General features: G+C 36.8%; 1 protein-coding gene and 1 long non-coding RNA gene across 2 annotated transcripts; both read right to left on the reverse strand.

Annotated features, from left to right (window-relative positions):
• Positions 1 to 3,200: 3,200 nt before the first annotated feature.
• Positions 3,201 to 10,134, reverse strand: LOC140144965 (adhesion G protein-coupled receptor L3-like). The gene is made up of 5 exons (XM_072166759.1): positions 10,111 to 10,134; positions 8,115 to 8,227; positions 7,161 to 7,417; positions 6,987 to 7,050; positions 3,201 to 6,068 (listed from the first exon to the last, which is right to left on the reverse strand). Exons 1-5 carry the CDS (start codon positions 10,132 to 10,134, stop codon positions 5,405 to 5,407), a joined length of 1,122 nt encoding a protein of 373 aa, XP_072022860.1. The 3' UTR covers positions 3,201 to 5,404.
• An 11,920-nt stretch (positions 10,135 to 22,054) lies between these two features.
• LOC140144960 (uncharacterized) lies at positions 22,055 to 25,994 on the reverse strand. The gene is made up of 4 exons (XR_011857965.1): positions 25,910 to 25,994; positions 24,632 to 24,703; positions 24,284 to 24,361; positions 22,055 to 22,132 (listed from the first exon to the last, which is right to left on the reverse strand). It is a non-coding gene; the product is annotated as an uncharacterized lncRNA (long non-coding RNA).
• Between the last annotated feature and the right edge of the window lie 1,407 nt (positions 25,995 to 27,401).

Consider the following 27,401-nt stretch of genomic DNA (forward strand, 5'->3'; position numbering starts at 1 on the left):
ATGTGAACCTAATCAGTACGACGGCAACTTCGTGACCTCTTTTGTTCGACAGAAAATTTATACGGGTTGGTGAACACGAGTTACGTAACGCAATGTTGAAATTTTAGCCGGCAAATACGTTTTATCAAAATAGCTCAAGAAATGGAAGACACGGGTCGTATATTGCTCCATTTATGTACCCTAACCACAGATAAGATATTAAACATTGTGTAAAGCAACAAATAACTTGTAAAAGTTGAATTAAATGGACAATAAAGAAGCTTGAACATGTCCAAAGTAGCTCGGAAAATGAGAAAATTGCATGTCACGAACACAAAATGTTCATATCATCAAGCAAGAAAAAGCGCCGGAATCAAAATTGGGTGTCATGTTATAGAATAACTAAAGTGAGCTTGCCTGAAAATTTCATCAATTTTGGTTGGGGTATATTCCGAGTCGTATATTGAACATGTTGAAATGTTTATCTTTGTGCGTGACTACTGTCACGCGATATATTGTAAGGCCGATGTTTTTCCTGCAAAGAAACTTGCATTGTCAATTGTTCATTGTTGGTTATTTACCTTGAAAATAATACTCCCAACGTTTAAACAATTTTAAAGTCAGCATAAAGGTTTGTGTTACATTATTTGGACGGTGTTAATTCATTCCAGAAATAGAATATACGAGTGAGCCATGAGTGGGAATAACATTGCTATTATTACCGTATCTTTCAAGTCACATGGTATGGCTTGGTGGTAAATACCGGGGGTAAATTAAATATTTGTAAGTTCGATCTTGGTTCGAACCCCGCTATCACCTCTCTTTGATTTTTGATTTTATTTTAACTAATTTTTTTTAAATCCTAGTTTTCATATTTTTATTAAATTTGAAGTTTTGTAATTCCAAAAATCATAACAATATTTATAATATTAATAAATAACTGTCAGGAAGGTTTTCACATTAGGCCTACATTTGAAGCAGGAGTAGCGAGATAAAAATGAAAGAAAACACCTAATGGGGGATTAAATAAAACATCAAAGCTCTATCTGGAAAACGAACTTCTGCTGATTCCAATTAGGTGGAATCCGAGGTGTAAGTTGGACATTGTGTAAAAATGACAAATATGCCAAAATATTAGGTTTGAAATTCGTGCATCTCGTGATTTAATATGAATGCATAAAAGCTCATAAAATATGTTGTTAATAGGGGAGGGGTCTAGTCCAATTAAAAAGTCGTGAAAATCTGTGTTGATGTTCCTTTATTTGATAGGCCTATATATAATCTTGAACTAAAAATTACTTAAGTTTGACATGCTTTATTTGAAATTATTTCATGAAAGCTACTGAACTTAAATGCAATTTAAAAAAAAGATCAAATCGAATGTAGGATTAGGCCTAAATAGCTCTAAATATGAAATACTTAGCAACAAGAAATAAATCATGAAAAAGGTGGGCCTTCAAGCTGCATTCATTAGGCCTATATTATTAAAGACAAAAGGGAGAGAAAAAAAAGAAAGAAAAACGAACTGAAAAATTCTAAGAATAACATGATGGGAATCGAACTCTCAACCTTCCGCACTGCAGACCTTCGCTCTGTCCACTAAGCCATCGCATCTTGTTCTTGCAACGGGTACTATTTTGCTATCTTATTTCTCGTTCAACATGTTCAAGTATCTCACTCATCAACAGTCTTTTAAAACTGCGTGTACTTCAGTTAAATGAGATGATACTACCTTCTTTGACGACTACAATATTTTGTTACACAATAGAGTATTTTGCATTAATAAAATATATAACAATAGACGTTTTTAATTGCTATATTGATCAATATAACATGCATAATAGACAGCGCCGGCTGGGATCAATTTCGTGAAGCATCGTAACACTTGCAACGTGCGCTACGACACGAGAACTCAAAGAACACAACTTTTCAACCTACGACTAGGTTGTTCCACCGCTCATTTTCGCTGAAAATTTAATACAAGCTCTGGTTAATTAATGTTTATCATAACAGAAAAGCATTAGACCGGCGTTTCCTCCAAGCTGTAGATATAACCATTTTAGTGATCGTGACATGCATTTTCTCTCATTTTTTAGGCTACTTCGTGCACCAAAAGCATTCATTTTTTCCACAATAATTCAACTTTTACACGTTATTCTTTGCCTTATACTCATGTTTCATATCTTATCTATGGGCTCAATATGGAAAGGAAGGGAGGAACGACTCGTGTATTCCATTTTTTTTTTATGTTTTCTGAAAACCCGTATTTGCTACCTGATTTTCAACATTGCGTTACGTAACAGCAGAGGTCACGCCGGTAAAAATTACCGGAAGTGAGCTAAGTTGCTGTCGTACTGTAATACTTATTGAAAATATTCCGTTCTTTTTCTGCGTGCCTCTGTCACTCAGTTGGTTACAGCGCCGTGTTAGGATTACGAGGGTTTGAATCCGGTCAAATTAATACACTGGTTGTTTTTCAATGTTTATGTGCGCTGGCTGCTCTGGGTACGGATCAAAAAATGTTCATGTATTATTTTTATTACAATTTTATATATACACGGTAAATCATGCTAAATTTTACAAAATTACTCTTACATATGGCCGTGTTAAAATAGACGATAATTCACAGTAAATTGAATACATTATGTAAGAATTATACGACCAGAATATAACATGAAATATACTTACAAATATAAGATTATAAAAGTACATACCATAAAAACTGAATATTATAAAGATACAACAAATAATGTTTAAAATTGTATTATATATATATGAAAATAAACAGCCGTTAATGATAAATTGTAAAAAAGAGAATAATATGTTTACACTCTGTATACACAAGATCAACCACCATGATAAATTGCAATAAAGTAAAAATAGGAATAATATTTTCACATAATTCAATGATATGCTCTTACTCATGCACACTACTGTATACTCATATTCGTCTATTCACATGTATACACACACACCCCCACCCCCACCCACCCCGACACACATCCCTCGCACGTGCACTCCCCCACACACACACCACAAAGCACACATACACTTGACCAAAATTGTGAAAAAGTGAAAATTTAAACCTAAACAAATTATACCAAAACCTATCTGAACGAATATTTCAAATCACTATGATCATTAAAATACAAGACTATAATCAATACATATTTTAAACAAAGTGTATGACCAAAATTGTACAAAATTATACAAACGTGCAAACGCATTGCTATCTCGGAATGTTTCAGATGGTACTCTATCTTTTGCGAGAGTTAGACTGTATTCTGTATCATCAGGTCACGATCCTTTGATCTTAGACTTGGTCATAGTCTCGTAGACTCCTGATGTTTTGAACCTGCAATTCTTTTCTTTGTTGTAGGCAACATTCACATTGAGTCATCTGAATATTACCTTTCCTAAGAATTCTAGATAATTGGCTACAGGCCTATAATTAACCTTGCCAAAGTTAGCTTTCTTTTCTTTTCAGCAAAAGACTTATTCACAATGGTGGTAATGTAAGGAACAAAGTCATCAAAAGTCATCTTTGACCAGATATGTCGGGACAGCTAGGGTCCAACTCACAGGATTTACATGGTGACTTACACAATAATATCCCGGACCTCAACTTCACTGGCAGGTGGTAAACAGTGGTGTTTGAATTATTCTCACATGAAATAGAGCAGTGCATCTGCTAGGAACACTATTACGCATAACCATTATTTTGCAAAAGCATTATTTTGCAAAAAACATTATTTTGCAAAACCAATATTTTGCACAAGCATTATTTTGCAAAACCATTATTTTTTACTAATGAACTCAGAAAATTGCTCGGCAAGCGTAGAGTTTCATCAGACTAACAATGTGGATGCACAGGTTTTTTTTTTTTTGCAACAGATCATTATTTTTCCAATAAGCAACTGTTTTTGATAACCTGCTTTCTCATTAATTTGACCTGAGTAGTATACTCTATTTTTCCCTGTTCAGTTAACTTATTAAAAGCATTCTTTTGTTCACAGTACATTTGTAAATCAATTTCCAAGCTTTATGCGTCTCCACTTGCTCTCCAGCCGTCTCCCTATTTGGTTTCGCTGAGCCCAGCCAAGCTTCGCTGAATTCGGTAACGCATTCTAGCGAAGGGTTACCCGGCTTTTAACAAAACCCAAACCAATAAAAGCCTGAAGAAAACTGGCAGGCTTCACTGAATTTACACACACCGCTCCGATACCACCGTTGACCAAAAATTGATTGAATCTATTTACGATCGAGCTTGAATTGACAACCCCTTGACACCTAATTGACTTTCTATTGACCACTTGAGCATTAAGTGGGTCGTTATGTACTAACTGAACACAATGGAAATTGATTATGGTGGTGGCATCGATCTGTTTTTATAATCCTGATACTTTGCAGACTCTGTATACTGTTCGTTTGTTTTATCGAAGGCTCTAGCGATTCTGAACCTTCAGTGAAGGCAACAAAGCTCGACTGAGCTCAGCAAACAAATTTGGCTGTATGGACTAGTTTGTCTCAACCTCACAGTTCCCGTTTGCGATGGGGCATGTTTGCCTAGGAGGCCACTAGGAACAACATTATAATTTCCAACACAAGATTCATAATCCATAGTTGCAAAGTCAATCTTAAGTAAGGATGAACTTAAAAAGCATGCCATTTGGTCTAATACCATTTGGTCTAATTTCCGTTTAGTCTATATTCAATTGGTCTATTACCAGAAAGGCTAATTGCCACTTAGTCTAATAATCATATAGTCTAATGTCCATTTAGTCTAATATTGTTTGGTCTAATAACCGGTATGTCTACTAACCATATAGTCTAATAACCATTTGGTCTAATAATTCTTTAATAACCATTTGGTCTAATAACCGTTTGGTCTAATAACCGTTAGGTCTAATACTTGTATGGTCTAATAACCAGTTAGTCTAATACAATTTCGTCTATTTATTAATAAACTAAATGCATGTAAGACTAAATGGTGTGTAGACCAAATGGCTATTAGACCAAATGGCTATTAGACCTATTGGTTATAGACCAAACGAGTATTAGACTAAATGGTTGTTAGACTAAATGGTTTTAGACTTATTGGTTATTAGACTAAATGGTAAACGGACCAAATGGTTATCGGACCAAATGGTTAAAAGACCAAATGATTATTGGACGTAGTGGATATAGACCTAATGGGTTTAGACGAAATGGATATAGACGAAATGGATATTAGACCAAATGGTATTAGACCAAATAGCAAATCCCCCGTGTGGTCATAGACACAGTAGGCAATTGAGGTCTTTGAAAATAATTCTATGACAAACCAGGATGAAGAACCAGAATGAAGAACATTGGACACTAATTGTTCATTTTATTATCAAAACAGGTAACCACACCCGGGAAAGGGCACTTTTCTCCCAAACATTCATTCCTTTTGTTGTTGTTGAATTTTTGGCTCTATATTCATTTTATATTCCAATGTCAATTCTTTGTTTAGATTCCAGTATTGTGCGTCCAATTCAATACCCTTATTGTCCATACCCGATGTATCCTCAACCACAGACATATTGATGGTTTCCCCAGACGGCATAGTGCTATCATAAGTGGCATCTGAAGGACTGGTGCTATGAACTGCATCTGATTTACCTGCACTCGACTTGGAAACTGTTTGATTTCCAGCCCCACTGGCTGCCGTACTTCTTCCGCATCTGCTATTTAAACTGGAGGTAACAGCTTCTCTAACATCTTTTTGTTTCAGACAGAAAATGATGAATATAAACACCCCCTGAAAAGAGTTGAATAAACAGAACAACCACTGGAATACTTCCATCGCATCATTAATAGCCAAGAAACCGAAGACCCAAGTGAGTCCGAGTAAACAAGAAATAGCTATGGTATTGTGGAACCGTTTCGTCAATATATTCTTCTCACTCTTCTCACTTTCGCTTCTGACCCTTCCACCTACTCCTGGTCGAGGTCGAAAGATGCTTCTTAACACCAGAGCAAAGCATACCATATTGTGAATTAACACTAGTGCTATTGGAAAGAGAATACCTAGGTAGGTGACCAAGCCAACCTTGGGAAAACAGCTGCAATAGAATGATACAGGAAATTGTATTAAACTTTCTATCGGGCCTTCTATCATAGGCGTAGATCCCGGGGAGGATAGGGGGATAAATCCCCCAAATATTTTGCCAGGGGGGATGGTCCATGATACAATCACCCCCAGCCTAAATATGGGTTTCTGACCACATTAACCTCATATTTGCCCATTTTAGCCCCCAAAGCGCATATTCTTGCCCGCTTCGCGCGCATTTATGCCACCTTTCCATCATATTTAATCAGTTTACATTCAAAATAGCATTATTTTCGCGCATTTTAACCATGAACTTATTCTGTTGCCAAAAGGTGCTGGATTCACTATACTTCAAGACTTTTTTCCAACCTCATCTCCCCAATGTCAAAAAGAAATCTATGCCACTGCTTTCTATATGCATTTTTATGGTATCTTGTTTAATGGTACTTAACACACGTCAACATACCAGGAACACGAAACAGATAGTAAGTTTTGTTCAGGTTATATATATATTATAGCAACATACTAAACAAAACAAACCATCAGTTCTATTTTACCATCATTTTAGCTGGAAATTTGGCATTAACTCATTGAATCATAGACCATGGCAAATGCTTCCAGCATAGCACCCGTTACCAACTGTCAACATTTGATAACCAAAAGTTGCGAAGGTCACATTCTAAATGACCTGAGTCATTATACTAACAGGGACATGATTCCTTTGATAACTACACACTGTGGCACAATAACGTGCTTCAACTTCATTTGGATGAATACACATTAATTCCGGAGATTATGCTGTAAAAAGGTTATCTTATCATGCTTATGCTCAATTTATCTCTTTTGTTAATGAATATTTGAAATACTCGCTGTAACAGTCAAAGAGACATTTAGTGGCAACGATTTTAAGATTTAAGTTTGAAGAACTTACTAGTATTTATTCTGATAAGACTTGAAGCCAGCGAGTGAAATAGCCGTGATTACTGCAGGAATTCCTAATGAAAAAGAATCAGTATGCAGTTAAATTGTTAAACGCAATAGGCGATAATAAATTACTACTCTTTTACAAAGGTATTTGCAAGATGCGTTTCTCGAAATAACTTACCCCAGGCTGCCGCAGCTGACTTGATGACAAATCCATCTGATTCTGGATCATACCATCTGACAAGCTTGATGTACAAATATCTTGCTTCCACTGCCATCCACGCCATTGTAGTCAAGAGGAAATAATGTAACAATACAGCTACTACAGTACAGGCAGGATTGTCGATGTGGTCAATAGCCGTAACAAATATCAGGTAGAGAGCGATAAGGGACACACAAAGCTGAACCAATATGTTCCGAGGTCTCGTTCTTAATCTCCTGTGGATGCCATTTAAAACGAACAAACATACAAACAACCCCAACAAACAAACAAACAAACAAAATAGACAAAAGGACAAATATCAGGAAATTGTTTCGCATAATATAAAAATGCTAACTTATGCAATTAAACCGATTTCATATAGATCTAAAAATGTTTCGTATGTAGCTCATTTGTTTGCTTGTTTTTCACGTCAAACTTGAAATCTGTTTTTGATATTTACAAGTAGAATTATGTTTATTTATTGATATGATAATATTTGGTTAATACTACAGAATTTGATATGAATAAACGTATTATACATAATTTAATTTTATGTGTATACTTTTTTATTACATGCCTGTGACATTTTTGTGGAAGTGTGTGCGGGTGTGAGTGTGAGGTGAGCAGTCAGGTGTATTTTCTTTTTTCCCCAACAGGTTTGGTATAGTGTATCTTTTCATTTTGTGTATCTGTATATATTTAGGCCCTACTATTTGAGTGCTTCTGGGGCCACGACATTTTACAGGCTTCTGCTTCTAATTGTGTCTCCTCCATCGTTTTTATCATGTTTTGTTATTTGTATGTTTTCATTCTGATGGAAATAAATATGATTAATTGATTGATTGTTACACGTAAAAGAAGGAAAGTGACATACCATAAATTGAAAGTGCGAAAATATCAGAACACCTGACAGGATTAGAAGCTCCCACTTACCTGAACAATGTGAATATGATGACGGTTATAGTAAGTGCCGCTATTGACAAGCCACACCCAACCTTGCTGACGATGTCCAAGGCTCTACTGTTAATCGTATTATTCCCTTGGTACTGTGGAATTTACAACGATTTTATATTAAATTGAAACAATGCATAAAATATTTTGTGAAACACGCATATAGATGTACATATCAGATTTGCCACATCCACATCTTCCTCATATTTCGATATTCTTCTTAGCCTTATTGGACAGTGTGATCTGCTCACATAAAGCTATGCCATGAGAAATAATAGAAAAAGGAAGCCAAGAGTTTGTGTGTTATTACATGTTTTGAGGGAAACTACTATTCCAGAGTTCAGTGTATTGCACCATTGGGAAAATCCCTTAAATTGTAAAATGGATATGATGACATCATTTTTGGAAATCCTCCAGGAAGTGAATGACAGAATGGTCTATTAATAGATTGTGTGTATAAAAGGTGATAGCTTTAGTTTGCTCTTGGCAGAATATCATCAGAGTTTGTAAACTTTCTACGTGGTGCTTCAAAAAGAGGTACATTTGAACCAGTTTATAATATAGCCAATAATGTGCTATTTTACAGCAACGAAAGAGATTTTGAATACGCGAATGTGCTCCTCCTCATCAAAAGATTAAAGCTTTTCTGTCGACTTGCTGGAGTCTGGTTTTTAAAACAACACATCTGTCAATAAAGTGGAGCAGTGCAGAAAGAAGCCCGATTCCTGGAGAAAATCGTGATTGGTGAAAGAAACACCATTTTTGGAGAATTGCGCAATGAGTTAAATGTTTGGAGAATGGCGCAAGGAGTTAAATGTTTGGGGGAATGGCACAAGGAGTTAAGCGTTTGGAGAACTGCGCAAGGAGTTAAGTGTTTGGAGAAAGCAGCACCATTTCTGTGCGAGGATTTTATACGCATATAAATCCAATGGTCTCGCTGATTTTCGCAGGACAAGTGAATAAGGATATAATAGAGAGATTGCGGAGAGGCGTTCACGGGAAACGCCATACGGGTTACGGATTTCTGCATTTTGCGGTAGAACGTCATAATTATTCCCGTTCACATCCAAACTAGCCTCCTACACAGCCAGTTTGTGTCGGTCCTAACGCTCGTCGTTCCTAGTATGTTCGTGGTAGCCGCATAGGGTCTGAACCAAGACTACGTGTAAACGCAATTGCAATCATGATGGCGCTATACTGAGACAAATAATCTAAAGGTAATAGCAGGGGGATGACACTCTTATTCACATTTTCATTTTACAACGTAAACCTATATCGAATCCCGGTGGTTTGCGAATAATGAAATGTCCGCATCCCAGATCAATTAAACCCTGGTATGAATTATTTATTAGCTTTCGCCACGATCCGTTTTGCAATAACATAAAAGCACTTCAAATAACAGCCCGTTGAGTTCAATGAACTACGCCCTGAAACCGATAGTGCCCCGTAAAGAAGCTCTAGCTCCCATTGACCTCTATACAGGTCAGTGAGCTCTCCATACACAAATGAACAAGTACAAGAGGACAAGGCCAGCACCTATGACTTGCTTAGTGACATGTTATTTTGAAGTCTTCTAAAGCTTAATATCTTGAAGATTAGTATTCGTTTGTACATATGGACTGCGCATTTATGATGCAAAATATTAGTTCTTATATAAAATTACAAAATATTGGTATTATGACACACGGTATAGGTGATATAAAACGACTAATAAATCATGTCATCATGGCGTCATGTCAAAGGTTCATTATATCCCGTATGTTTGTCTAAATTAATTAATATTTTCAGAACAATTTCTACACCCATTTAATATGTACTGAGGTGGAACCCGACTTTTTTTAATTTTCATTTCTTTTTATGTAACAAATTCAGGTTTTTCCATTGCGCGCGCTGCCGGGCAATACAAATTTAATGCTAACATTGAATAAACGCGGAATTAAGAATATGCGTTTCTAGTATATACAGCGTCTGACTCTACCTGAGGACCTAGCCTGAGACCCATGGGCTTCAAGAATGGCTCTCCATACACAAATGAACAAATACAATGAAGGGTCGCCATTGCTCTCCATACACAAATGAACAAATACAATGGAGAGTCCGACTGCCATGCAAATGAGCCAAGTGTCCTCTCACGGTATGCTCTGTGGTAATAGGAAGCACCCATTGATTCACCTTGGGTGCATCGAACCAGAGAAGATTATCTTCTTTCATCGAACTACTTTCCTCGGTATTGATATGTAAATACGACTGGCTGTATCTATAATGCTCTAAGCATTCAGTCCAGATTAGCGATATTTGAGTTTTGCGGGCTATTGGAAAATGAGTATAGGCCTATATGTTCAAACGTGTATGCTATTTGTCTAAATAATCTAAACAGAGTTTGGTGTTGGATGCCTGGGAAGTCTTGGTGTATATTATTCGAATAACAAGAAACAAAATAGATAATCTAATATGCCTAGTTCGATTACTACCCAGTAAACACAAATATATTACAGAAAACGTTAAATGTCGGGTTAAAGGTTATGTGAGGGTCAAGGGCATTAAAAAAGTTTTAATAACATTCAAAAAAACCTTTGTTCTAAACTTGCTGATAAACGTTCTAACACAATAGACACTTAAATATGTTTACTTTAGCATTTCGAATTTTGGCTTAAAATGTTGTTGTATTATTTTTTCAGTATAACACGAGTTTTCATGATTTTTATATAAACATGCATCGATATGTTATCAAAACGTTTTAACTAAAACCAAAAACACATGCATTATCATGTTTTAAAAACATTTTAGTATCCATAAGCAAAACACTTTGACAGCTGTTTTTAATGCACAACGAAAAAGCAAGGCGAAAAATAGCGTTGCACGAACTTCTGTTCCCCGTCCCAAACAGACAATTATACCGCATTTATGCCGTAACACGACACAGTCTTGCCTAAAACGCCTCTTCGCAAGTTGATTTTTGGACGGCATTTTCCACACACAAATGAATAGGCAATCTGCCCGAATTCGCGTCGAAAAAAATCGAAATTTGTTCACTTCTTCTTGTCTATACGAGATCAAATTTTAACCCCCAAAATGGATTTTATTACATGTCGGACTCTACTTTCTATTAGGATACTTTGATTCGTTTCATAACATGATAAACATAACATTTTCCTGCATTTTATAATGCGTTTTTTTGTCATTTTGGAACGTCATTTTTTGCTACCAACCGCAACGTAATCGCCTTACGGTAATTCCACGATTGACCAATTCACAATAGATTTCACCCTCTAGAGGGCATAATAACCGATTTTCGACTAATGTAGCTTGCTGTTCGCGTTCCCGTGTCACGTTTCACGTAAATTTCGCAATCTCTCTAATACATCAGCCGGCCAGAACATTGCAAGAACTCTATGATCATTAAGACTGCTGGTTAAGTACTGATTAGTTAAAATTGTGATAGTGTGATTATAATGTATGTGCAATAATAATTGTTATGTACAAATCATATTTTACTTTCAATTAACTTAAGGGATCTAGAATGAGCGTTTATTGCGTTTCGACAGTATTTTTTGAGGGACATGAGAGCACCTCAGACCTATCGAATTGCATTCTGAATACGAAGCATGTCTTTCTGATATCAAATAATTTTCATTTTTGAAAATCACAATATAATACAAATTTTATGACAAATTATGAAAATTTAATATTTTTCAAATTTTTGATATATAACAGTCCTCGAAGTAAATTATATAAATCTAATGATATATTCTTAAAGTGTATGTAGCTGGGAGGAAAAGCCGACGGTCAATTGAACATTTTGATATTTTGATATTGAAGATATGGATTTATTTCCCAAAAAGACCTATTTTTTTTGGGTGTTTTGGGAAAAAAATCCATATCTCCAATACGAAAGGTCAAAATTTTCAATTGATCGTTTGCTTTTCATCCCACCTACATACACTTTAAGTATAAATCATCAGATTTGTAAAGTTTACTTCGAGTACTGTTAAATATCAAAAATATCAATTTTAATGATTTGCCATAAAATGTGTATTAAATTGCGAATTTCAAAAATCAAAATTATTTCATATCAGAAGGACATTCTTCGTATTCAGAATGCAATTCGATATGTCTGATGTGCTCTAATGTCCCAAAATAAATACTGTCCAAACGTTCATACCCCAGCCCTTAATCAAACAGTGTATTTGTTGTGCATTCGTGTGAATTTGGGTAAAAGGTGATTTTGGCCTTGAGTCAAAAGACTTGTAACAAAATGTATTCTAAACCTGCAGGGTATTTTGACATGGATGGGGGAGAGTCGTTACCGAATAGTTTAATTATTTATGAAATCCTAAAATGTAAATAAGTGTTTACAACGCGCAGTCGCTACTTTACACAGGTACTACCGGGTGTCATCAGTCCTCTGATTGATGCTCAATAGCAACGCAAGTACCTTTTTATTTCCAGTATTATAGTTTACAAGCACGGCAAAGTTAGTCAGATGATAGCAATTACACACTCTCCTTCCATATTCGTTAACTCCCATATAGGTACATCCTTCTGAAGACCAACCTCCTGCGCCTCCATACAAGTCAAAGTCCCAATACACGCATGATGGCTCAGGGAAATGAAACGAATCCTATTTATAAACAAGAAGGAAAAACATTGATGATACATACACCGATCTGATTCAGTTCAGGATGACAATTCGCAGATTGTGTACTTTTATGGTAGGCCTATGCTGATGAAAGCAAGATGGAAGTGAACAAACAAAAATCCCGCTCGATGATAGTTTACATTTCCCCTATATTTAGAACATTAGTAGTAAATAAAGCACATACCCCCGATAAAGCTGTTGGCCTCGCCGGTTCTTTTTTTATTTTCGATGACAACAGGGTCTGTCAGGTTATTTAAATCGATTTCCACGTTGGCTGTCAGTATAACACCCTCCACACTAAAACCAAGCTCTGATGTCTTCTTGGACGGAAACAGGAAGTCGTTTCGATATGCCACGAAAACAAAGCTTAAACCGCTATCTTTATCTGTAAGTAAAAGCAACCGGCATTTTGTAATTGATAATGCAGCAAGATATCCATGAACGATGTTTGCAGTCAAAAAAAACAACAGCAACAACAGCAACAACACAACAACAACAACAACAACAACAAGTGTGTTGTAAGGCTTGAGCTACTTGTTTTTCAACATATAAGATTATACGAGTGGTGGAGTTGTTTGTTATCTGCCTCGTTGGCGGGACTTTAGAGTCAACTGCTCTTAGAATATTGCTGACTGTCTCCACAACCGACTGCGTCACCTGAAAACAACACATTACAATGATCAGTGTATACAGCCTGCTTCAAAAAAAATTGTGCAAATGAAAAGCGCCCTCTATGGCGATTGAAAATACCGTTGTGACATGGTGCTTACATCAACGGCAATCTCAAATGCCGTTTGTTCTATCAATTTGCTTGTTTTAAATTACGAGATATGTTTATTTAACAACGAAAGGGTAAAATCACAATTGTGCCAATTTTACTAGGGAAGAGGGATGCACATGTAAATCATAAAGTAAATAAATTCTGCTTCCAACGCATTTTACAGATTTGTAATACAATCACCCGTGTTTGAATAATGGTCATTATTTAAGGGGGGTTAGTTACTTTTTTTGAGATGTTTACTTGAGAGACAAATGACAAGGTTCGTATTTATCAGCTTACCTCTTCAGAACCATCCCCTACATTAGTAATCTTCTCCAATACATTACCAACAATCATGATGTCATTATCAGTAAATATGCCACCCGGTCTGTCTGTTATCTCTGCTAGTACCTGGACTACTTCCGCGACATTTTCACTGGTTACATTAAGCTGTTAAGGCCATAACATTTCCGTAAGAAATGTTAGTTTTCACTGTCAGATATGTCCTCTTTTAATTTGGGCCCAAACAGACGAGGCAATACAAAGAAAATCGTTATTTAATACCAGCGCATATGTCGCCAATGCGAGCCATTCATTCGAACGTGAGTCGTGTCTGTTCTTTTGATATGTCACGACTGTCCGCACGCCATGTACGTACTGTGTTATGCTCATCGTGTACGCGTTGGACTAAATATTTCCATCGTTATAATACAACGACGGTATATTCAAAATCTCGGATTTTGACAAAACTACAGCACTTTTAAGTCTTGATTTTTGCAGGGTATGTTAGTTTACTAAAGTACATAACAATCGTGTAAAAAACTGAATTTTTAAAAATATTGAGGGCGTCCTCCTCAGCAAATGTTATAATACGGCTTTAAATGAAATATATTTGTCTCTTTCTTCAAAAAATATATATTTTGGGAATAACAGTGGTATATAAGATGTGTGTGTCGGGGATGTGTGTGGGCGTCGGGGTGCATGAGTACGGTGGGGGAGTATGTGTAAGTATTGAATGATGGTGGGGGGGTGCACGAAGATTTATGATTTTGGGTGTACATGGTGTATGGGGTGATATTTTTACGTACAGTTTCAATGTCTTCTAGATTGATACAGGTATTTTCATCTGCTGCCAGAGATGAATTGCTTCCAGCACACGCTATGGAATCAAAACAAGATTTTAAAGTAATTATTTTTCTGTTAATAATTTTTCATAGCATTCTCCTTATACCTAAACGTGGCCTTAAATTAAAATAGTCGAGTTTTCAATCATAGAAACAAAATCCCAACCCTTCTTTATACAAATATTGACTGCTATGAGGGACGTGGGTAAAATTATAGGTCAGCGGTGATCTCGGGACATAGTCATGGTTTTGAGATCATCGAGGGCATATAATTTTAACTATGCCGCGAATATAAAAGCAATGCGTTTGGGTAGGCCATGCTGCTTACATTCGGCCTGTTTGGTCAGAGAGTGACAACTAGGCCACAGACCGTAGACTAAGTCAATATCTATTAAGTCGAACTATAACACTGTGTTAACAATGAATTTAGGGGAAGCATTTTAATAATCCTCATATTTGCAGTATTATCAATATCATGGGCAGGTCTGCTACAAAGACCGTGTCGAGTTAGGCCTAAGCTAGGCCTAGTTTTAGCGAGTTTAAGCTTCCATCACGCCTAGGTAGTAAATCTCACGCAAAAAGCTGGAAAATGAGTAAAATCTCACGCATCGTCATGAATAATTTGTTGCTCAAAGTGGACACCATATTCAATACACTTCAGCATGTGCGTAACATAAAAGCCTATAAAAATTATGGCAATGCCCATGTTTATAATGGCGAGGATTCCAAATTCCGTTATGTCTACCATTTATATGAGCAAATTCAGCCACCATAAGCTACACCTGACCAAGACTTTGGAGAGATAGCCCAATTTCTCCTAAATCATATGAAGCAGGTAGAGAACTTACTTCACTCTATTCGAGCAAGTAGACAGGGAGAGTGGGAGCTTCATCTTGGTGCTCTTGAGGATATACAATAATACTATGTTCACATGCTAGACTCATAGCTACTCATGCCAGTTTATCTTGCCCAAATGCAGTTGCTTTATCAAGAAACCTGGAAAGCTCTAAAATATAGCGATTACATGGTGACTAAATCAGGCATTCCTTTCACAACTCTCTTTGTGGACCAAACATTGGAACAGCTTATCAGAGAAATAGAGGTATCGTGAGGAATTACTGGAATTACACAGAATGAAGATGCACTCAATAGATGTCTCTTAATTGACCCTGAGCTATATCATCAACACCATTCAAGACTTTCAAGATCTTTATTGCATCAAGAGTGACCAATCAGCAACCAAGGAACATCAGCTGAGTGGCTCAATGGCAGTTTGCATGTTTAACAATTCAGCCATGATCAAGGAGGGCATTGTCAAACAATGTGGCGGAAACCCATTCTTGATATGTAGGGCCATCAATGTAATGAATTTGGCATCTAATATGGAGGTTCCAGAAACTGCAAAGGAAGACATTCTTCTCAGAAATGATAAAGGTACAGAGAAGCTTGAAGAGTGCGTGTCAGAAAGAGTAGTCCCGTCTACAGCAGATAAATCAGTTTGGGATCCAATGAGCAGATTTAAGTGAAGACCTTCAATACATGCAAATAGAAGGTACCTTGCAAAGTTGGTAATAAGATCGACAGCTATTACCAAGATTTCTTGTATTTCAGCAGTCATGTCCTAGAATGATACAGTCTCCAAGCGAGACAGTTGGAATACGAGTTTTCACTCTTCTCTTCAGATGGTTTTCTTCTTATCCCAGCTGACAAGTGTACCTTTGTCCATGCCTATGAAGAGTGCAGTATGGAAGCACCGAGTGAATCTGAAGTAGATGAAACACCAGACAAGACATCAAGCAGAGTGGAGAGCCGACACAATGTGTGTATTCTCGATGCCATGACAACTGTCCAAGCTATCAAGAAAGGTCCATCGATGGTATACTCTTAGTGATTTTGCAAGCGCCATTGTTCATTAGCATCCGTAAGATCATATCTGATCTGATGAAGGATGTGTTATCTTTGACAGATATATTGTCAACTATTTAATAGCTCAGACACATGGCAAAGGGTCTCCTGGTATCGTTTGACATCAAAGACTCAAATATCAAACTAGTACCACTGAAAACCACGTTGTCTCCCAATGAAACAAAGTCTAAACTAACAGAATATTTGGAGAAAGTTGTAGTCTATGGAACTTCAACGTATTCTAACAAACCAGATATATTCGATTTCAATATCAGTGAGGACTCACACAAGGAGGCAGATACCTTGATCCACATGCATGTACTTGATGCATCCAAGACTGACGGATACATTCGAGATATAGATGTGTTTTACCCAGATAAGATATACTCATTTACGTAATGGACCTGCTTTCAACCAGTGACATTACAGGCGAGCTTCATTTAATCACAGCGAAGCATACCATTGACATACGTGTAAGGGTTGCAGCTGTTGGGAGCCAAAGAAGTAAAGGTTTATTATGTATCCATACCTTTAGTGGGGCTGATTGGGGAGCAAAATGTGCCGGTATGTATAAGAGTAGGTAGATTAAACATGATCTAAGCCTGGAATCAAGTTGTGACGTAGTTGATGTTTACCAGAACTTCGGCGATGATGGTTAGACCCGGACAGCATGTCAAATGTTCTCGAATACTTTGTGTGCACAGTGTATGCCAACAACAGCGAATGCAGCACAGTCAAGGAGCTGAGATGATAATTGCTCAAATCCAAACATTTTGTTGCCGCTGAAAAGTTGCCACGAACTCTTAGAGCACTGAAACCAGACATTCAGAGAGCCAATCTCATATCGCTAATAGAGGTTATCCGTGTTCTATAAGTTGCATCTCCTATCAACGACTGCTATACCTTGTTTAGGATTTTCAAAAGAAGTACCTGCATGTGCAACCATGACTGCTTCAAAATTGCCCGCCAAAGTTATGCAGGTAACTGGAGGTCGTGTATTGAATTGGTTTGAATGAGAAATACTACGGGAATCAGCGCCTTTTGTTAGAAGTCACACATGAGCAAAGTGGATAACCTCCATCAGCAAGGTTACAAAGAGCCGCAGCCACAAATACCATTGCGAACTAATGGATGCGAGAAAACATCAGATTAGAGAATTGCCCTTGAGAAATGTCATGAACCACCTGCAACTCAGGCAGTTTGTTGAACTTGTCAAGTGTAGACCAGGGTGTGATGAGACATAACAATTACTCAAATGTATCAAAAATTGTTTTCTGCATATAAAATGGAGGAGCGGTCATTTTGAAAGCGTCCATGGTGGCTGAAATGCAAGAATTTGGAATCCTCGCCATCATAAACATGGGCATCGCCATCATATTTTGACTTTTATGTTACCCACATGCTGAGATATATGCAAAAGTGTATTAAATTGATTATTGTTTTATTGGTGGTGCAACGTTTTTTCAGGCTTTTGCTTTTAGTTGCACCTCCTCCATTTTGTTTTTATATAAAGTTGTTGGTGTTATTATGTTTGTGATTTTTGATGGAAATAAATTGAATATGAATATATGAATATGAATGTACGTTTCCCGATTTGAACGGACGTAAATTAGAACAATGCATTATCCATACTTACCAATGACATTATTAGTTATCTGTTCAGTAACTGCAGTTATACCTTGTCTAAATAACTAATACTTAAAAAAAACACTGTTCTTAGCATTATCGTTATGTATTCGGCAGACAGCCGAATCCGTATTCGTCTTTTACATTCATGTTACGCATGAATTATTTTTGAATTAACGAATAAGGGACCAACGCTTTAGTTATAGAGGGCAGCATATTAATTTGTTAACAATGATCATCGTCGACCGTACTACGCTGCACTACACAATCCTCTATGCGGCCCTCTTTTCCTTACTTATCACGTTGATCATCGTCAAAAAATTGACATGCTGTTCTCTATTTTCTAAAGCTTTGATCCCGTGTTCGCTTATTCAAAATTTTTAATGTATAACACGCATTTACCAAAAGACGAATACGGATTCGGATGTATGCCGAATTCATAATGATATAATCACCTCGATACAATATTGTCCCAGAATTACGAGACAGGGAGCAAACATACATGCCACCTCCCTCCCGGTTGGTTCATCTCTGATGGGGTCCATGAGCAAAGACACTGGCGGAGCCCAGGGTCCAGAGCCTCCGGAAGCTCACGAATTTTAGGCTTTTTAGAGGCACCAGGAAAGCTACCCTAGCACTTTAAACTTAGAAATGGTGTAATAATGCATAGCTCTGATTATTTTGATGATGAAAAAATTAATTTCCAAAGGGGAGAATTGCAAAGCCGTCTTGCTGTTCTGCTGGAATTCTTGCGTGCGAAGGGCGCGAAGATCTGGCATTTTAATGCTAAATCGCCAAGATGTCATTTGAGGCTATCAATATTGATGTAAGTACGACTCATTTTGAATTACTTTGGAGGAAGCCATGCATGACGAATTAATTATACCATGAATTCGAAGAATAAAGCAGGTATTTGAGAGATTTGCAGGTTTAAACCTGGAACTGTTCACTCCTTATTACTCCAGTCAGATAATAAGCCTTTCCATATACCTCAGAATGTACGTTTCCCGATTTGAACAGATGGAAATTAGAACAGTGTATTATCCATATACTTACCAGTGTCATTAGTTGTCGGTGCAGTAACTGCAGTTATACCTGTGGTAGGTTCCGTTTCAGGTTGGGTTGGAAGAGACTCTATACAAAATAAAAACTTTTTTTTTTAAATTTTAAGTATATATGACCAACTATTAAACTAAATCGCATACTCTCACTCACTTCCGTCTCTCCCTTTCTCCCCCTCCCCTTCTAACACTCCTTACCCTTCTTTCCCCTTCTTTTATTACTTTGTCTAAAAAACTAATAGTTAAATAAACACTGTTGTTAGCATTATCGTTATGAATTCAACATAAAGCCGAATCTGGATTCTTTTTTGGTAAATCCATCTTACGCATCAATTATTTTTTAATTAGCGAACAAGGGGCCAACCGACGCTTTAGTTATAGATGGTAGTATATCAACTTTTAACAGTGATCATAGTCGACCGTACTACTCTGCACTGTAACATAACCCTGTATGTTACCCTCTTTTGCTTACTTATCACACTGATCATCGCCAAAAAATTGATATGATGTCGTCTATTATCTAAAGCTTTGATCTCTTGTTTGCTAATTCATAGACAAGTTATTAATGCGTAATACGCATTTACCAAAAGACGAATACGGATTCGGCTGTTTACCGAATTCATAATGATATAGTCCCCTCGATACAACTTTTTGTTAATTTTGAACCAGGGGAGCATACATGCCCGCCACCATGGCCACCTTCCTCCCGGTTGATACAGCTCTGGTGGGGTCCAGGTGCAAAGCTCCTGGCGAGGCCCAGGGTTAAGAGCCCCCGGAAACTCACGGAATTTAAGCTTTTTCGAGGCATCAGGAATGCTACCCTAGCACTCTTAACTTAGAAAGGTTATAATTATACATAGCTGTGATTAGTGAGGTCCGATGATGAAAATATGAATTTCAAAGGGGATAATTACAAAGCCGTCTTGCTGTTCAGCTCTCAGAATGGCTTTACTGGACTTCATGCGTGGGAAGGGCGCGGAAATATGGCATTTTAATGCTAAATCGGCCAAAATGGGATTTATTTTAGGTATAACACAGACCAAAAGAAAAATATTAGTCAATTTTATCCAAATACAGGGTTGCCAAGATGTCATTTGAGGCTATCAAAATTGATGTAAGTACGACTCATTTGGAATTACTTTGGAGCAAGCCATGCATGACGAATTAATTATACCATGAATTCGAAGAATAAAGCAGGTATTTGAGAGATTTGTAGGTTTAAACCTGAAACTGTTCACTCCTTATTACTCCAGTCAGATAATAAGCCTTTCCATATACAGTAGACTTCGGTTGTATATATAAATGCGCTTTTATAAATGCGCACGTGACCAGATGGCCAGCGCCATATTTGCATTACATCACTGTCAATCACTGAAATGGTGACCATTGAAGGAGTGGCTACGGTTGTAACCTTGTTTCGTGGCTAGCACTGGCAAGGAACATTGGCTGGAGGTTCGATGCTATCAATTTTCAAGGATAAATCATGGATATCAAAGGATCATGATTATTGCACAGCACTCCCCATGTTCAAACATAACTAATGTTCATTTATTTATTTTTATTTATTTATTTATTTATTTATTTATTTATTTATTTATTTATTTATTTATTTATTTAGTTAGTTAGTTAGTTAGCTAAAACCCAAAACCACCCCTCCCCCTTTTACACTCATAAATTAATTGTTTTTTTGCTAACTTTCCCCTTCCGTGTAAAGTAAAACTTTATAAGCCGGTTGAATCAAACTGAACAAAATTGACGTATACAATTACAATATAATACCATGACAATAATGTGTATGACGAGATCTAACTTACTAGCTGAATAAACCTCAACCATGCATCACATACGTGATTGTACGTCATATTGTCATATAACGTATGAGCGTGATGTATAGTATACGAGTATTCCCCAACATCTTCCAGCCGGGATGATTAGATCATGTACAGTCATCTACGTGTTAATACTTTAAAGTGTACGTCAAAGGGTGACAAAGGGCGAACAGATTACCGATTTAGCATGGGGGACACAAAAAGGTGCTTAAAAACACATTTTGAATTAGTTTTTTTTGTCCATTTGCGAGCGAATGAGTAAGTTAGAGTTGAGGAGGTCGGGCGGAGATATCTAACCTATTAGTTTGAGAGGGTCATTATACCGAGAAGGGCTAAAGTTATAGTTTCCTCAATTAGTTAAAATTAGGGTCAGAGTTATGTTCATTGGCGGCACTACGGGGGGATTACTTATCTTGACTCCCAAATAAATAAATCCATGACCCCTTCCTTCCGAAGAAAATGACAGCCCCCTAAGTTCCCTACTATGCCTACGTGCAAACATTATCAAATAACATCATCGGCAGCTACCCAGTTCTGACCTTAATGCCAGTAAGAATCACATTTCGTCATCAATATGGCCAATTGCCACGCCCATTTAGCACGGAAATAATGAAATATAACTTTTTAAATAAGCTATATCTAGCTTTTCCGTCATAAATTTTTTTCCGTGATGGAAAATCCAAATAAAGAGTTTATGTTTCGGGTCAAATTATTTTGCCCTTTGCAATCAATGCCACTATTTTGCAAAACCCATTTTCCTTGTAACCTGTCATTTTCGCCTATACTTTTGCGTGTGGAATTTGTGCACATCCGGGTACCTTACATCGTTGAACACGGTATGGCGACTTGTAGATGTCACGTGCGCATTTATAAAAGCGCATTTATATATATACCCGAAGTCCACTGATATACCTCAGAATGTACGTTTCCCGATTTGAACAGATGGAAATTAGAACAGTGTATTATCCATATCCTTACCAGTGTCATTATTAGTTACCGGTTCAGTAACTGCAGTTATACCTGTGGTTATTTCCGTTTGACTTTCAGTTAGAGACTCTACAGAATAAAAACATTAGTCGACTTAAAGTTAATTTGAAATAAAATTGCATAACAATAATAAACATATTAGATTATCATAATTACCTTTTGTTATTTTAAATGACGTGATTGGGGCTCGAGCAAACTGGCATATGAAAATATTGAGAGAGAAAAAATCAGGACTCAGCGGGGATTGAACCCCGGACGCTGGATTACCGGTCCAGTGCTTTACCACTGTCCTACCTGAGTTCACAGTTGGTACTCGGGCAATCTCAATCTTGTTATTTTCATTGAGAAGTAGAGCCATGAGTTCGAAGGACAAAGCATACTTGAGAGATTTACATATCATATCGTTATGAATTCGGCAGACGGCCGAATCCGGATTCGCTTTTGGTAAATTCATTTTGGCATGCATTACTTTTGAATTAGAGAACAAGGGATCAATGCTTTACCTATAGAGGGCGGCATATCGATTTTTTAACGGTTATCGTCTTTGACCGTACTGTGAGTCACCGTTAGCTAACCCTGTATGTCGCCCTCTTTTGAATACTTATCATCTGATCTCCGTTAAAAAATTGACATGCTGCCCTCTATCATGTATAGCATTGATCCCTTATTCTCAAATTCAAAAGTAATGAATGCGTAAAATGAATTTACCAAAAGCCGAATCCGGATTCGGCCGTCTGCCGAATTCGTAACGATATTAAACCTGAAACTGTTCAATCCATATTGCTCCAGTCATATAATAAACCTCTCCATATGCAATGTACTCGTAGCACAGAATGTACGATTTGATGTAATGGAAATTAAAACAGTGCATTATCCATATACTTACCAATGACATTATTAGTTATACCTGTGGTAGTTTCCGTTTCAGGCTGGGTTGGAAGATACTCTATACTTTTTTTTAAATTTCAAATAATAAATCGCATACTCTCACGCACATCAGTTTCTCTCTTTCTCCCCCCTTCTCTTTCCTTCATCTTCTTTCCCCCTTTCCCCTCTCTTCCCCGTTTTATCTCTCAACCTTTTTCTCTCTTTTTATTTATTGCCAGGGGATGTCTCACACTATAAATAGGGAAAAATTGTATGTTTGTATGTGTGTAGGTTTATGTATTTGAAACGCTCCGTCAGTTTCGATCCGAATGTGGCAACGGGCAGAAACTTCTTTATTTGGTTGAAAACGGTCAAGAATTGGCCTCAAAATCAATTTCCTATACTTTGAGATAGAACTGAGTTCATGGATTTTTTTGTAAAGTTAGAACCAATTGAATAGACGAAGTTCCAGTTTAAAAAGTGACAAACTGGAAAATACAAGGCGCAAAAAACCAACAAGCGCAACAAAGAAACAACACAGTTTCTTTAATGAAGTTGTATTTAAAGCAGTTTTTATTTCAGTTTTTACTTGTCTGTACTTTTCATAACTTCTTTTCATGACTAACTCTGATAGAATCGGAACTTTGGACCTCTTCCCCCGCCATGCCTTTCACTTTGCAACAATCATTGCCAACTGAACTATTTGAATTGTTCCCGGGAATGGTTGAGAGAGCTAGCGATGACAATTATTTATATATGAAATTAAAAAAAAAACCTAGCCCCAGATTTCACCTCAGAAAAGGAAAAGATTAAACTGTTTAACAAGGTTAATATTGAGGGATAATACCTACACGGTCTACGAAAAAGCTCATTCAACACGATCTTGCAAGAATGGGAAAGGATATGGCTTTTGGAGTTCCACACTGAGAAATGCCAACTTCTGCGCATTACCAAACGCCGCAAGCCAATGAAGTTATCATATTCCATTCATGACAAAGCTTAAAGATGGTTCTAACAATTAGCAACAAAATGCTAAAAAAACCTTTTTATATACAGGATTCTATGTCAAAATCGCAACTATAAATTAAGGAAATGCTACATTTATTTGAAGCATGTCTTGTTTGTATGTCTGTTTGGTTTTTGAGTGTTTAATTTAATTGTCAGGTGGTGCAACGTTTTCTCAGGCTTTTGCTTTTAGTTGCACCTCCTCCATCTTGTTTTTATATAAAGTTGTTGGCGTTATTATGTTTGTGATTTTTGATGGAAATAAATTGAATATGAATATATGAATATGAATGTACGTTTCCCGATTTGAACGGACGTAAACTAGAACAATGCATTATCCATACTTACCAATGACATAAGTAGTTATCTGTTCAGTAACTGCAGTTGTACCTGTGGCTATTTCCGTTTCAGTTTCAGTTAGAGACTCTACAGAATAAAAAAATCAGTCGACTTAAAGTTAATTTGAAATAAAAATGCATAACAGTAATAAACATATTTATCATATTTACCTTATATCATTTTCGTTGAAAATAGAGCCATGAGTTCGAAGGATAAAGCATACTTGAGAGATTTACATAATAGCCTGCAACTATTCAATCCATATTGCTCCAGTCATACAATAAACCTTTCTATGTATCACAGAATGTGCTATCTGATCTAACGGAATTTAGAACAGTGCATTATCCATATACTTACTCATGTCATCATTAGTTATCGGTGCTGTTATACCTGTGGTAGTTTCCGTTTCAGGTTGGGTTGGAAGAGACTCTACACAAAATAAAAACTTTTTATTTTATTTTCAGTATATATGACCAACTATTAAACTAAATCGCATACTCTTACTCACTCTCCCGTTCTCCCCTCCTCATTCTCTCTCCTTCCCGTTCTTTCCCCTTTTTGTGTATTACTTTGTGTAAATAACAAATACTTAAAAAAACCACTGTTCTTAGCATTATCGTTATGTATTCGACAGACAGCCGAATCCGTATTCGTCTTTTACATTCATGTTACGCATGAATTGTTTTTGAATTAACGAATAAGGGACCAACGCTTTAGTTATAGAGGGCAGCATATACATTTTTAACAGTGGTCATCGTCGACCGTACTACTCTGTACTGTTACATAATCCTGTATGTGGCCCTCTTTTGCTTAATTATCACGCTTATCCCCGCCAAAAAATTGATATGCTGTCCTCTATTATCTAAAGCTTTGATCTCTTGTTTGCTAATTCAAAATTCTTAATGCGTAATACGTATTTACCAAAAGACGAATAATAATGATATAATCACCTCGATACAATATTGTCCCAGAATTTCGAGACAGGGAGCAAACATACATGCCACCTCCCTCCAGCTTAGTTCATCTCTGATGGGGTCCATGAGCAAAGACCCTGGCGGAGCCCAGGGTCCAGAGCTTCCGGAAGCTCACGAATTTTAGGCTTTTTAGAGGCACCAGGAAAGCTAACCTAGCACTTTAAACTTAGAAATGGTGTAATAATGCATAGCTCTGATTATCGACCAAGTTTGATGATGAAAAATTAATTTCCAAAGGGGAGAATTGCAAAGCCGTCTTGCTGTTCTGCTGGAATTCTTGCGTGCGAAGGGCGCGAAGATCGGGCATTTTAATGCTAAATCGGCCAAAATGGGATTTATTTTAGGTATAACACAGACCAAAAGAAAAATATTAGTCAATTTGATCCAAATACAGGGTTGCCAAGATGTCATTTGAGGCTATCAAAATTGATGTAAGTACGACTCATTTTGAATTACTTTGGAGGAAGCCATGCATGACGAATTAATTATACCATGAATTCGAAGAATAAAGCAGGTATTTGAGAGATTTGCAGGTTTAAACCTGAAACTGTTCACTCCTTATTACTCCAGTCAGATAATAAGCATTTCCATATACCTCAGAATGTACGTTTCCCGATTTGAACAGATGGAAATTAGAACAGTGTATTATCCATATACTTACCAGTGTCATTATTAGTTGTCGGTGCAGTAACTGCAGTTATACCTGTGGTAGTTTCCGTTTCAGGTTGGGTTGGAAGAGACTCTACACAAAATAAAAACTTTTTATTTTATTTTCAGTATATATGACCAACTATTAAACTAAATCGCATACTCTTACTCACTCTCCCGTTCTCCCCTCCTCATTCTCTCTCCTTCCCGTTCTTTCCCCTTTTTGTGTATTACTTTGTGTAAATAACTAATACTTAACAAAACCACTGTTCTTAGCATTATCGTTATGTATTCGACAGACAGCCGAATCCGTATTCGTCTTTTACATTCATGTTACGCATGAATTATTTTTGAATTAACGAATAAGGGACCAACGCTTTAGTTATAGAGGGCAGCATATCAATTTTTAACAATGGTCATCGTCGACCGTACTACTCTGTACTGTTACATAACCCTGTATATGGCCCTCTTTTGTTTATTTATCGCTCTGATCATCACCAAAAAAATGATATACTGTCCTCTATTATCTAAAGCTTTGATTCATAGTTTGATAAATCAAAATTCTTAATGCGTAACACGAATTTACCAAAAGACAAATACGAATTCGGCTGTCTGCCGAATTCATAATGATCATAGTCAGGGTAATGCTGTTAAGTCCTAAGGTAGGGTCTGAAATCGCGATATTGTTTACACAATTAGCCCTATATTAATATTATGGACTTGAAACTTGCTTCGTATTGTATAGGCCTATTTAAGGTCACTGTGTTTTTCGGGGTTTACAATTCTCGGGGTATAGCGTTTTTCAGGGATCACCACGGTCAAAAGGCCATTTATCTCTTTTTATTTATTGAGTTCATGGTTAAATTTAAATTTAAAAAGTCACCATAATTGTAGTTATCATTGTTAACATTTGAGGCTACGATTCATTTGAATTACTTTGGAGCAAGCCATGAAGAATTAATCATAGCATGAGTTGTAAGCATAGAGCATACCTGAGAGATTTATTAAACCTGAAACTGCTCACACCGTGTTGCTCCAGACATAATAACCTTTTAATATACCACAGAATGTAGGTTTCAACTGACGGGAATTAAAACAATTCATTATCCATATACTTATCAATGTCTATGTCATTATTAGTTATCGATGCAGTTATACCTTTGGTAGTTGCTGTTTCAGGTTGGGTTGGAAGAGACTCTACAAAATAAATACACCAGTCGACTAAAGGTTAATTCGAAATAAGAATGCATAACATTAATAAACATTTGTAATTTAGGAGTAGTCTGGGCTTACTATTTCAATCCGATTCTGGATGCATCGTCAGACACACTGAGCTTCTGCTTCGCGGCACAATGGCTGATTCGCAGCACCTTCTAACACTGTTACTCGGATGTGTTACAACCGAATTATTTGTGCATTACACATGAAGTTTTTTTGTTCAACTTTTGCAGCCATTTGCTTTCATTTTTTTTGCATCATTGATTAGGCGTTGCACGACTTTAGAT

Source organism: Amphiura filiformis, unplaced genomic scaffold (genome assembly GCF_039555335.1).
Source record: "Amphiura filiformis unplaced genomic scaffold, Afil_fr2py scaffold_105, whole genome shotgun sequence".
Lineage (NCBI taxonomy): Eukaryota > Metazoa > Echinodermata > Ophiuroidea > Amphilepidida > Amphiuridae > Amphiura > Amphiura filiformis.